Source organism: Astatotilapia calliptera, chromosome 16 (genome assembly GCF_900246225.1).
Source record: "Astatotilapia calliptera chromosome 16, fAstCal1.2, whole genome shotgun sequence".
NCBI lineage: Eukaryota > Metazoa > Chordata > Actinopteri > Cichliformes > Cichlidae > Astatotilapia > Astatotilapia calliptera.
In genome coordinates, this window is record NC_039317.1 from 109,985 (window position 1) to 123,227 (window position 13,243).

At 44.2% G+C, this 13,243-nt stretch overlaps 1 protein-coding gene across 1 annotated transcript; it reads right to left on the reverse strand.

Annotated features, from left to right (window-relative positions):
* Positions 1-188: 188 nt before the first annotated feature.
* Positions 189-11,871, reverse strand: wdr4 (WD repeat domain 4). Its single transcript, XM_026144686.1, has 11 exons — positions 11,714-11,871; positions 9,154-9,222; positions 8,828-8,974; positions 8,588-8,744; positions 8,208-8,320; positions 8,046-8,106; positions 6,335-6,439; positions 4,466-4,530; positions 2,423-2,609; positions 1,928-1,997; positions 189-547 (listed from the first exon to the last, which is right to left on the reverse strand). Exons 1-11 carry the CDS (start codon positions 11,794-11,796, stop codon positions 360-362), a joined length of 1,245 nt encoding a protein of 414 aa, XP_026000471.1. The 5' UTR covers positions 11,797-11,871; the 3' UTR covers positions 189-359.
* Between the last annotated feature and the right edge of the window lie 1,372 nt (positions 11,872-13,243).

The window sequence follows — 13,243 nt, forward strand, 5'->3', positions numbered from 1 at the left end:
ACTCAGCTTTTCCTACACGTCAGAATCCTGCTCTGGAAAAACTCTGAGGAAGTTTAGTAGTCACTTCCTCAGCTGCTGCTAACACACACTGCAATCGCATGCAATCAGAAATGTGAACAGAGAGCAACTCTAACCCGAAGACAGTGTGAGTGCATATGGTTCCGTGAACAGCATGTTTCCTTCACTGGTGATGGTGGAAACATAGGGCAGACTTTAATGATAATGTTTCTACAACATTCTTCTTTAAAAATAAGAGAAATTTGAGTCAAACATAAGAACCCCTCATCGGGCCTGTGTGGTGAAGCTCACACATTTTATCAATGCATCAAAACAAGGAAATAAATGTTCTTCAAGTGTCTTCAGGCAAATGGCTGAGTCACCGACTCAGTTTCCTTCTTGACCTTCTTGTTGCCCTTTGCTCTTTGACCCCCGCTCCTCTTCAGGTGCTGCTCCTCCAGCCTTTGTTGTTTCCTCTGGAGGTACACCGCCACATTGTCAAAGGTCACCTTGTGCAGCTGCTCAAACCGGTTATTAGTCCTTAAGGAGGCTGGTATTTAAGAGAAGGTACAGTAAGTATATGTCTGCGTCAGTATATGAAAAATATAATAATACAGACAGATGTCCTGATGCAGGCTCAATCATCCAGGTAAGGAAATCCCAAAAGGTTGATTCTGTTCAACCCAACGTAGCGTTTTCAGCAGGAGAAACATATTGTCACTCATCCAGGTGACGTCTTCAGTCTCAGCTGACTGAAGGTTTCCAACTTTATAAACAGTACATTTGCACAATGACTGGAACCGGCCCACTGAATGAACAATGGGCTGGGAGGTCAGTTTCTTCATCAATAATTTGCAAATTTTAGGCAATTTGCAAATTGCCTAAAAATCTTAGAAATATGGTACCAGCCAGATGTTTACTCTGGGTTGTTTTGCCTTTGAGGAACCTTAGAGTCCTTTTTGACCAGGACATGTCCTTCAACGCACATATTAAACAAATATGTAAGACTGTTTTCTTCCATTTGTGCAACATCTCTAAAGTTAGAAATATCCTGTCTCAGAGTGACGCTGAAAAACTAGTTCATGCATTTATTACTTCCAGGCTGGACGACTGTAATTCATTATTATCAGGATGTCCTAAAAACTCCCTGAAAAGCCTTCAGTTAATCCAAAATGCTGCAGCAAGAGTCCTGACAGGGACTAGAAAGAGAGAGCAGATTTCTCTAAATCCAGAATTCAAAATCCTGCTCCTCACATACAAGGTCTTAAATAATCAGGCCCCATCTTATCTTAATGACCTTGTAGTACCATATCACCCTATTAGAGCACTTGGCTCTCGCTCTGCAGGCCTACTTGTTGTTCCTAGAGTATTTAAAAGTAGAATGGGAGGCAGAGCCTTCAGTTTTCAGGCCCCTCTTCTGTGGAACCAGCTTCCAGTTTGGATTCAGGAGACAGACACTATCTCTACTTTCAAGATTAGGCTTCAAACTTTCCTTTTTGCTAAAGCATATAGTTAGGGCTGGACCAGGTGACCCTGAATCCTCTCTTAGTTATGCTGCAACAGGTGTAGGCTGCCGGGGGATGATGCACTGAATGTTTCTTCACTCACCACGTGTGTTCATACACCTCTCTGCATGTAATCATTAGCTATTATTAAACTGTGGCTCTCCTGCACTGCGTGTCTTTTTGTCTTCCGCCCTTCACCCTAAAATGGTCGCAGCAGATGGCCCCGCCCCTCCCTGACCCAGGGTCTGCCGGAGGTTTCTTCCTGCTAAAAGGGAGTTTTTCCTTCCTACCGTCGCCAAATCGTTTGCTCAGTCTGACTGTTGGGGTTTCTTTCTATTACTGTAGGGTCTTTAACAATATAAAGCACCTTCAGGCGATTTGTGTTGTGATTTGGCGCTAAATAAATAAAACTGAATTAAACTCACCTTCAAGTGTCTCCCAGTGTGGCCTGAAGGCTTTAGTCACTCTGTTAAGTTCAGGTACATGAACAACACACTAGAGAGACCCAGAGAGCAGACACGTCAGCCAGAGTTAACACACCCATACACATTTATGGGAGAGAATTAAACAGGGAATTAAACGATAGCAGCAGACTATATTTATGACTATATACACTGAAACACAGGCCAACATCCCTGGAAGAGAGAACAATACCATGGCAACCATAAAGGTACAGCTGTACTGCCCCATGTCATAGGATCTGATTCGCTGAGCCTGTGTTTCATCAGAGTTAGTGTATCACAAAGAACAAACTCGTTTTCAATACTTTCATATATCCAATATGGACCCTGGATGTGTCCAGTCTCCAATCTTGTGTATCCAGTGTATGAATGTAACCAATACAGAGACTCCAATCATCTGAAAATATCTGAGTGCAGTTTCTTCTCTACATATATTCATTATGAATTATGGCATTGTACCTCCCAGGAGCTGTGTGTCAGTGAGTAGATTTGAAGTGGTGCATCACTAGAGTCCATCAGCACCCACAGTCGTCCTTCGGGGTCAAAGTTCACGTCCAGGGGACAGCAGGGCAGGGAGATCCTGCTGTGTGGCACAAGCTTCTCCTTGCCCTTCTGAGTCAGTGTGAAAAGCTGGAGTATGGGCACGCTGAGAACACACGGGGCGCAAGCAAATCATCAGTGGGACCCCTCCGTAAGACTCTAGCTTTAATTCTGAAACTGGATTAACTACTACAGAGACTTGGCTTAGTCTCTGTAGACCACATTTTTTCCTGACAAAAAATTAGACATGCTAACTAAATAAAAAGTAAAGCACAAGGATAGAAACTGTGATGAAATATACTGACACTTTTTGTCAATGTTTAGAAACGAGATCGAATCAGAACTAATGTGTAGCTGTGTAGAAAGGCGGCCATTCTTATATTTTGCTTGTTTTTATGTTATTGTATTTTTGCACACGTCTGTTGCTTGTGAAGCTCGCACAAGAATTTCACTCACATGTACTGTACCAGTGTACCTGCACATGTGATGTGACAATCAAAGTGATTTGATTTGAAGTGCTTGGTGTTGGCTCTGCAGTAACATTTCCTGTTACAAAGCACAGCAGTGTTTTATGTAGCTTACGTGTGTAGCCCATTTAATTAAACACTTTTACATAACGTCTTATTTGATAGTGCAATTCACATTGGTGCCCTGCGCGAATGCACAGGATGGGTTTAAAGTTGCTGTAGGTGGGAGCTGGCAGCTAAACATAGACAGTGGGTCCCAGGACTGTCAGCAGGATGGAGAGTGCAACTGATTCTGATAACAAAACTAAAGGTGAAGAATGTTTGATCTAATGTTTGGAGAAATCGTTATAAACAAAGAAAGTAAAGGTAAAGAGCTGGACTTTGCTGCACTTCTCACAACACACAAAGTGCTTGTGTTTAGTTTTCAGTCTTGTGACTGACCCTGGTGGGCAAAACATTACTCCATTGTGACCACAGTACCACAGTCGGTGGTACTGCAGGACAAAATGTTTTGTTATTTCCTCATCTGTCTTGAGCCCAGACTACTTGGATTATCTATCAATGGAGGAAAAAACGAACACATGCATAGAAACTACGACTTTTGGGGAAGTGTGATCCATATTCTTCCCCAGCAGCTTTATTTAAATCCCTGAAAATGGCATCTCTCACAGAGTGACATATACAGCCATGATAGCAGCCTTCAAAGTAAGGACAGCAACATGTAATTTTGATCTGGATGGTTAAATAGTGCCATCATGTAGGAGGTGAAGAAGAAATGTTTCATCGTTAAAGCAAAGGTAAGCCTTACATAACTAGCTTAAACCAACTACCACACATAAGCTAGCTACTCCTCAGCCTCTTCCTCGGAAGCCTAAACAGAATCGCTCAGTGCACCACTCCACACGTCCATCTGGCCTTTACTTGGAGTTTCTATCAGATTTCTCAGGTTTTTTTTAAATCCGATTTAGTGCTTAGATTAAATTAAAGAATTATTGTGGGTGATTTTAAAATCCATCTCAACACAGCATTTAATCTATTAAAATATAAGAAATAGCTGTAATATATACAAATAGCTTAATTATAAATATCAAGGAGGTGAAAGAGATTTTACTCCAACCTGTAAAACTTCATTTGTTATTTTACTGTAGAGCAAAAGGGTAAAACTGCTGCACTGTGTATTATATAGAAGAGTTGTACAGAGAGACACAGGCAGGAATCATTTCCTGTGTCGCTCAGTGGTGCATTATGGGTAATCTGTCTCACTGAATGTGCTCCTGTGACTGGCCAGCACGTCACAGAGTGGGTGGGAGGTATAGTCCAGCATTGTCCTTATCTTAGATGACCTCCGCCTGCCACTGAGCATGATGATAAATGATAACTGTATTTGTTGTTCCATTACTCATTTTTCCTTTAATTTGGCGCTCATCTGGTTAAATTTGTAAAGTTGTATATAGTGCACAGTCCAACAACAACAGAGTCACACACGGGGACTCACCTGTCACACTGCACAGCTACATACTGACCGTCACTCGAGCTGGTAATTCGGCACACTGTTGTATCCTGAGCATTGAAATGAAAAAAACAGACAAACATACGTTGGATTGGTTCACTCTGACTACTTGGCCTTTTAACAAAGCGACTTGTTTCGACAGTCCCAGGATTTCTAATATGAAAATGTTTGGTTGGTGAGATAAATCCACAGGTCTTTTTCAGCAGTTTCCCCAACGCCTTGTGACAACTGTCATGATGATCCATGGATTTAACTGTAAAAACGTTCAGATGCCTCCTAAAGCTGTACAGCAGCAAACAGACAACTGTCAAGAAGTAAGAAATGTTTCAGACTTGGATGTCTCTGAACAGGTTTCAGTGATGTGCTACACTGACACCTGTGTCTGAAACGGAGAGAAAAGTGCTACAAATGTCTACCGTATGATCCATCAGCAAAAACTAGGAAGTGTGCAATGATTTGTGTGTAATGTCTAAGGACTCACAAGCGTGTGCTTTAATCTGCATGCAAATACTAACCAATTTGAGCACACACAAACCAATTTTACAAATGCGTGTACCCAAAGTGATCACAGTTCAAGTTCAGCTTCATAAATCGGATCATTTTTCTCTGAAAAAGCCGTCTGTGCGTGCACATGTGTAAAACTACACACACTTCCCTTTCGCTCACAACATCTTAAATGCAAGTGGACGAATCGCCTCACACGCACAGATCACTTTGCACGCCCATGTAGGGTTGTGAGACACACTGCCAGCTTCGCACAGATCCACACAAATGTGTTCAAGTCCCAGTGTGAAGCTCGGCCTTCTGCTTTCTTTTTCCAAAAAAGTGGACATTTCTTTCTCTAAATAAACAAAAAAGCTCTACTAGAAAACAGATTTGCCAATTACAGACACTACACCAGGGGTAGGCAACTCCAGGCCTCGAGTGCCGGTGTCCTGCAGGTTTTAGATGTGTCCATGACCCATCACAGCTGATTTAAAGGGCTAAATCACTCCTCAGCATTTCTGAAGTTCTCCAGAGGCCTGGTAATGAACTAATCATTTGATTCAGGTGTGTTAACCCAGGGTGCAATCTAAAACCTGCAGGACACCAGCACCCGAGGCCTGGAGTTGCCTACCCCTGCACTACACAGTTCAAAGATTAACAAATGGCTCAGCTGCTTCTACATGCTGGGCGTTTTTCTGCAGGGAAAAGTGCACAGCTGCAGAGGGAACATCATATCTATACAGAACATCACTGTGGCTCAACTGGAAGAGTACGTGTATATTTTCAATATAGATATAATCCAGGTAATGTGTGATAGCACTTTGAAATTAGGTTACCATTTTCTGATAAAAGCAGGCTAACATTGATATTAGCTTAATATAAATCCCAAACACTTCAGGATGTAGCAGCAGGTTATTCAAACCATATATTAATCTTTAAAGTTTACTGTCTACAGTCTGTAATATGTAAACCTATGCTTTCTAGTGGAAGGATCATTATAGGCCACTTTATGGCCATATACAAAATACAGGTATGAGTGGAAGCCCAGATGTCCCAGTTTTACACCGGGACTTGAACGCAGGTTACATTTATGTGCACAGGAAGCTTTTTGAAAGAAAATGATGATTCATGAAGCTGAACTTAATAAATCCTGTGTAAATCATCACCAACAGAACTGAAACACATGCAGTCCTCAGATGTCACACACATCACTGCACACTTTAGTTTATATGCTATGCATTTTTAACACTTCTGAGGCAATTTCTCTCCATCCAGCTACATTGTGCAGCTTTAGAGAAGCCACACAGGTTAGGTTAGGCTGAACCTGTGTTGTAGCCTCAGTGTTACAGGATGAAACACACTGGATACCTTGTCTTTGTCAGCCTCAGAGCTTGTGGTCTCGTCAAGCTGTCTGAGGTCCAAACTCTGCAGCTCAGAACCAGATTCATAGTCCCACAGCTTCAACGTCCCATCCTGGTGAAGAAGCACACTGACACTCAAACTGCACAGTCAAAGTACTTCAATAAAATCCAACCCCAGCAAATGTGCATTTTTGCTGTTTTGACTTGTTATTTTTTCCAATCTCATTCACATGATTTGTTCATCAGTAGAGTACAGTGTGTCAAAAGACACAAAACAAGACATTGTTTCAATAAAACACATTTATGACCCTTCTATTCTATGACCACTCTTTTTTTTAATGTTGATGTAGAGTGAAGCTCATGGAGAACTGCCCATGACAGGTAACAATGGCTTGACATGCTTTACAACAGTGGGACAAACTGTGAGAAAACTCATACATAGGGGTGGGCGATAGAAACGATATACGATAGAAACGATATAAATTTGGCCAACGATAGAGATTTTAACTATACCGCTCTATCACCATAGCGCATGTTGATGATGTCATCAAGCTGCGCCTGTTTTGGTCGAAAGCATCGCAGCGGCTACAACCATCATCATCTGCAAATTATGCCGACAGTCACAGCAAAGAGATGAAGCACTTTTGAAATATGGGGAAAGCCAAAAACTGCGCTTCCTCCACTTCCGTAACATTGATTCATTAATGTTGAATTCTCTTGCAGCTGCTCTATTCCCATGTTGCTGCAGTATATTAATAACTAACCTCGTATTGTGGATGAATAATCTTAGTTGTCCAGACTGAAGTTTGGCCCGTGTATAGCATCCTGCTATGCGACTGCATTTGTCCCTGACCACCAGAATCCCTCACGTTAACTTTTATCAGTGGAAAAAAAGTTCGCGTTCAGCCTCCAGCTTCACTGTGCTAATGTTATGCTAACATAGCTGTGTCGCTAGCAATCAGGTAGCACAACATTATATACCAGGTAGTCCAACTTCAGTAACCCTGCAAACGCCACTGCTGTTTAGTTTTCTGTCTTCATTTATGTTGGAAGTGGTAGCAGAGCTGTACGTTTGAATTAGTTTCAAAAATCTCTCAGTCAGAACATGCTATGTCATGTTTAGGTGTAAACTAGCGAGCTAACTTCCTGTTAACTTCTACAGTTAACAGGAAGTGAAAACAGAAATTTAATAAATTCTGTTTTCATGGATGCCTGGATGTTAAACTTAATTGTTACACCCGATAAAGCAGCAACGCTGATGATTTTATTAAAGATGAAAGAATTTAGACCATTTTTAACTCTCAGTGTTTGTTTGACTTTGGGACCTGAATCGGACGGAGTTTTGGACCCAGCTTACTCCACGAAGCTCCTCACTACGGCAGCCGTAATGCTCTGACAATCCATCAAGCAGTGCGGCTTACCAAAGTTGTACTAAAACATTTTTTAACAGATTTCTGCAGCCAAAATCTGTTCAAGGTCAGTAAGCACAACCGGAATTCATACATAAGGAACACTCTTGATTTTTGAGAAAATTAAAGGATTTTAAGTCCTTACAGTGTGGAAAATACGTTATACAGAAGAAGAGAATATATCGCGTTACATATCGTTACTGCACATGCTTCAAATTATATCACGATATGAATTTTAGGCCATATCGCCCAGCCCTACTCATACATATACTGGGAGAACACGCAGACTTCATGTTAGATGTCACGTACCCCTGATCCAGACAGAAGCCAGTGTGGATGTGCTGACAGGATCTGCAGGGCGCTGACAAACCTGAGAGAACACATAAAAAACACTGAAGCAAACCTCACCTACACGCTGCTACAGTGAAACCGTGCACAGACAGTGTTCTCCCTTTCTGTTAACACACTCACTGACGATGTCCCAGGCAGAAGGACTGGATGTTGTATGGAGACCTGAGATGGCTCACTCTGATCTTCTCATCACGGTCAGCTGTGATGATGTACTTGTCATCCAGCGCCACTGTCTGAAAGACGGCACAAGAGCATCTTTAGCAGACATTCTGATAAAAAATACACTGATGACTACCCAACGGCAGATTTCAGTGCAGTATGTTGTCAGACAGCTGCCACTAAAGGCAAGAGCAACATGCTATAAATGACTGATGGAAACGCATACATAAAACACACATACTGCTAACATGTTTGTTTATCCACCGTGAGGAATCAGCAGCCAAAACACTTCTTTTGATAGACTTATTTATAAGGCACTGAATGATAGTGGTGTTTCTTACTAGAGCTAGCAGCATAGATAGGTGGCCCATCTTCAGCTCGCCTTCTTTCTGTGGCTCAACCACCGAGAACACGTACACATCTCCTGATTTGTCCGCCACCAGCAGCTCCTCCTCAGCCTGGGTGAACACCAGGGACGTGCACCTCCTCACCACCCACCTGTTAGACACACAGCGCCGTTCTGAACACTTCCGTGCAGTAGATGAAGCTACTGAAACTGAGTGACAGAGGTGAAGTCATACCTGATGCTGATGTAGTGCCATGAAGGCTCACAGCGAAACAAAACTAGTCTCTTGTTGTCATCAGTCAGTGCCAGGAGCTTTCCAGATGGAGATACAGCAAAGGCGAGGACTTTATCACTTCCTGTTTCTTCTGAGGAACCACCATCACTGATGAACAGAGCAGATACGTTATAGCTATATCCTAAAGCCTGACGGAAACTTCTGTGAGATTTCCCACAGCAGTCTAAATGCTGCATAAATCTGCTTCTACTCTGCGTCTATTTTTCTCTTGTTCATATTCTTATTTTCATTTGCACAATACAAACACATTACCAGCCCATTTATACCTGTTCTTCTCATCCTTTGTATTCTTAGGCTTCTTCTCAGCAGTGCTGCAGTCAAACACAAATGGATCTCTGTGATCAAGGAGAGTAAATCAGTTACAATTCCATCTGAAATTTTACTGCCCGTTATCCACTCAACAATCATATATTTCAGCAGCAATAAAGTAACAGGACAGCTGGCAGATGACTTGTTTCTGTGTTCCTATTATTTAAAAGTGTCACATTTGGATTTAGTTCATGTTAATTTGTCCCAACACAAGTTGCTGATGCAAATGAAATAATACTTTCATTAGGCTGGTAAAGAAAAAAAGCTTATAGGAGAGCAAACACCTAAACATCCATCCATCCATCCATCCATCTTCATCCGCTTTGTCCGGGGCCGGGTCGTGGGGGCAGCAGCCTAAGCAAAGAGGCCCAGACCTCCCTCTCCCCAGCCACCTCCTCCAGCTTGTCCGGGGGAATACCAAGGTGTTCCCAGGCCAGCCGAGAGATATAATCTCTGTAGCGTGTCCTGGGTCTGCCCCGGGGCCTCCTCCCGGTGGGACATGCCTGGAACACCTCACCCAGGAGGCGCCCAGGGGGCATCCTCGCCAGATGCCCGAACCACCTCAGCTGGCTCCTTTCGATGTGGAGCAGCAGCTGCTCTACTCTGAGCCCCTCCCGGATGGCCGAACTTCTCACCCTATCTCTAAGGGAGAGGCCAGCCACCCTTTGGAGGAAGCTCATTTCTGCCGCTTGTATCCGCGATCTCGTTCTTTCGGTCACTACCCACAGCTCGTGGCCATAGGTGAGGGTAGGGACGTAGATCGACCGGTAAATTGAGAGCTTCGCTTTTACACTCAGCTCCCTCTTCACCACGACGGACCGGTGCAGCGTCCGCATTACTGCAGCTGCAGCCCCAATCAGTCTGTCGATCTCCGGCTCCCTTCTCCCATCACTCGCGAACAAGACCCCGAGATACTTGAACTCCTCCACTTGTGGCAGGAACTCATCCCCGACCCGGAGTGGGCACTCCACCCTTTTCCGGCTGAGAACCATGGCCTCAGATTTGGAGGTGCTGATCCTCATTCCCGCTGCTTCACACTCGGCTGCAAACCGTTCCAGTGCGGGCAGTGGCTGAAGCAAAAACTCGGGTGTGGGAGGAGTTCGGAGAGGCCATGGAAAAAGACTTTCGGACTGCCTCGAAGAGATTCTGGCAAACCGTCAGACGTCTCAGGAGGGGAAAGCGGTGCTCTACCTGCACTGTGTATAGTGCTGGCGGAGCGCTGCTGACGTCGACTGAGAATATTGTCAGGCGGTGGAAGGAATACTTCGAGGACCTCCTTAATCCCACTGACACGTCTTCCGAGGAGGAAGCAGAGTCTGGGGATGAGGGGAATGACCCGCCAATTTCCGGGGGCGAGGTCACTGAGGCAGTTAAACAACTCCTTGGTGGCAGAGCTCCTGGTGTTGATGAGGTCCGCCCCGAGTTCCTGAAGGCTCTGGACGTTGTAGGGCTGTCCTGGTTGACACGCCTCTGCAATGTTGCGTGGAGATCAGGGGCAGTACCTGTGGACTGGAAGACCGGGGTGGTGGTCCCCATCTTTAAGAAAGGGGACCGGAGGGTGTGTTCCAACTACAGGGGGATCACACTCCTCAGCCTCCCTGGGAAAGTCTATGCCAGGGTGCTGGAAAGGAGAGTTCGTCCGTTAGTCGAACCTCGGATACAGGAGGAACACCTAAACATGTACCAACAATTTGTTACTTTTTAGCATTTTATCTGTAGATAGCAACACTTAAAGAGGAGCAGAAAGAAATCACAGGCTGCCAGATACCAAGCAAACCTAGGCCTCTGTAACAAGAGCTCAGTGTTTCATATACAGACAGCTCAACCAGGAGAGCTACAGCAGTATTTTCCAGATGTCCAAAGTCAAAAGATGCCATCATGAATGTACTCAGAGGTTTGAAGCAGCTGAAGGTGGTGGCAGGCGGCAGAGCATCTCAGAGGAGGAAACTATTCGCTAATGTTCATCGGTTCCAGACTTCAAGCAGTCTTTGACGCAGAGGATGTTAATCTAATGTTCAAATAACCCTCATAACTTTGCCGGCTCAGTTTCTGTTGAGCCTGTGGAAATGGAGGAACCCCTTTAATTAAAGCTGAGAGCTTTCAGCTTGTTTTACATCACTTCCCCTGTTGGTGTTTGCAGGAGCAACACTGCAAAAATGTGATCCCCGTACACGTTTTTGTGGAACCAAGTGTAATTCGTAAGTGGCGGTTTTTATCATTTGAAACCATCGTTGTGTCATGATTTATATATCTCTACACAATAAACAAGAGTTACCCCCTATTCACAGATTTTCTTGTATGATTATCCACAAGTATAGCTTGAGCAAGGAGAGCGCTTGGTTGGGTGGGGTGTAAGGGTAACAGCACTTTCTTTAAACAGTATAATTAAGTATGACCTATTTTAGAAAGCCCTAAAAGCAAGCTAACCATACGTCCATGTCCCAGTGTATTCGCTCTAACGTGAAGAGCTGCGAGCATTTCTAACACGGAGCCAATGAAAGAGATTTAAAGTCAAACCTGGCTTCCTTTGTATGCACTGCAAACAGTTTTTTGTCGCAGGTGATAATAATCCAGTTTCCACAAAAACCTACAGCACTCATGATGCTTAACGCGACTGGGCACCCATGTGTGCGACGGGAAACTGCCGTATTTTGTCGCGTACGAAATACGTCACGGAACGCCCCTTGAGTACGGGACGCACATAAGAAGCGCGGCCGTGTCCACAGGAGAAGAAGTACGAGTAAAAATAACTTTAAAATCGGAGCAAAACCTTGAAAATTAAGATTTAAAGACTGCTCATACTTCCAGCACAGGTAGCGCTTAGCTTGAAAGGCGGGGAAGTTTATTATTGAGGTATTTTAACATTGCTGTGATGCTGCTGTTCAGGTTTAGGGTCTGTTGTTTTAGTGAATGGCTCATTGTGCCCAGCGCACGCAGGCTGTACAGAAATATGTACAACAGCTCGAGCACTGGGGCCTGGCAGCATGGCAGCCCCACCCTGTCAACATGGCATCTGTTGTTACAGTTTTGCTCATATCCATCATACCCACGGGGATACCCACAGTGAATACTTTTTTAAACGGCTTTTGTGGGAAACTTGCACCATGTCACTGAGATGGCATCCAGCCACAGGGAGGGATACACGGGGCAACGCAAGCAAGCTCTAAATGAAACAGTTTCCCTTGTGAAATAGAGCAAGGTGCTAGTGAAAATTCTCCATAAGACCCAGTGACAGAGAAGCCTCATAAGAAACTGGGTCTGTTGTCAGCTGTGGCTGTGGCTCAAATAGTAAAGCAAGCTGGAAGGTTGGTGGATGAATCCCTTGCCCCTCCTGTCCTGTGTCAAAGTATCTTTGAGCAAGATGCTGAACCCAGAGTTGCCCCCAGTATGTCCAAAAGAGTATATGTATGTGAATGTTAGGGTATGAGTGACTGTGTTACTCCCTCTCCATGGCAACCAAGGGACCCGGGGGATTGCATCCAAAGCTGGTACAGCTCCACCCTCGCTGGGAGACAGACTGACCTGTACTTTGATTTTTCCCCCTTTTTTGAACATACTGCACCCTTTTATTTATGTCTGTGACAGCGTTGTTCTGCACCTCTTTGTGCAGGATGGCTTGACACATCGGCGCAGTTGGCAACAACTGAGGCAAAACACTTTTTATCGTAATGTCTCTGTGGACCCTGTTGGTGGGACACCTGGTCCTCAGATGCCTGGAAAGGAGGACCCTTAAAGCCTACATTAGCTTTTTCTCAATTCAGGAGCTGCATCCTTCGGGGGACCCGGCCTTCACAGTCTACGTGGGCCAAGTCCTCCGAAGACTGAGAATGCTGGAAGTGAGTGGCTGTGAAAGGGGACGGTCTAGCCTTCAGATTTGTGTCACCAGCTGTCTCAGTGGAGTTTAATAGACTCAGCCGTCTGCTCCTTGTTACTTAAAATATAACAGGACACTGGAGTAAATTCTCTACCAACTCCAAAAGTAGAAAAGTTGTAACACTGTGTAAAATATAAATAAAAACAGAATACAGTAATTCATGATTATAATTT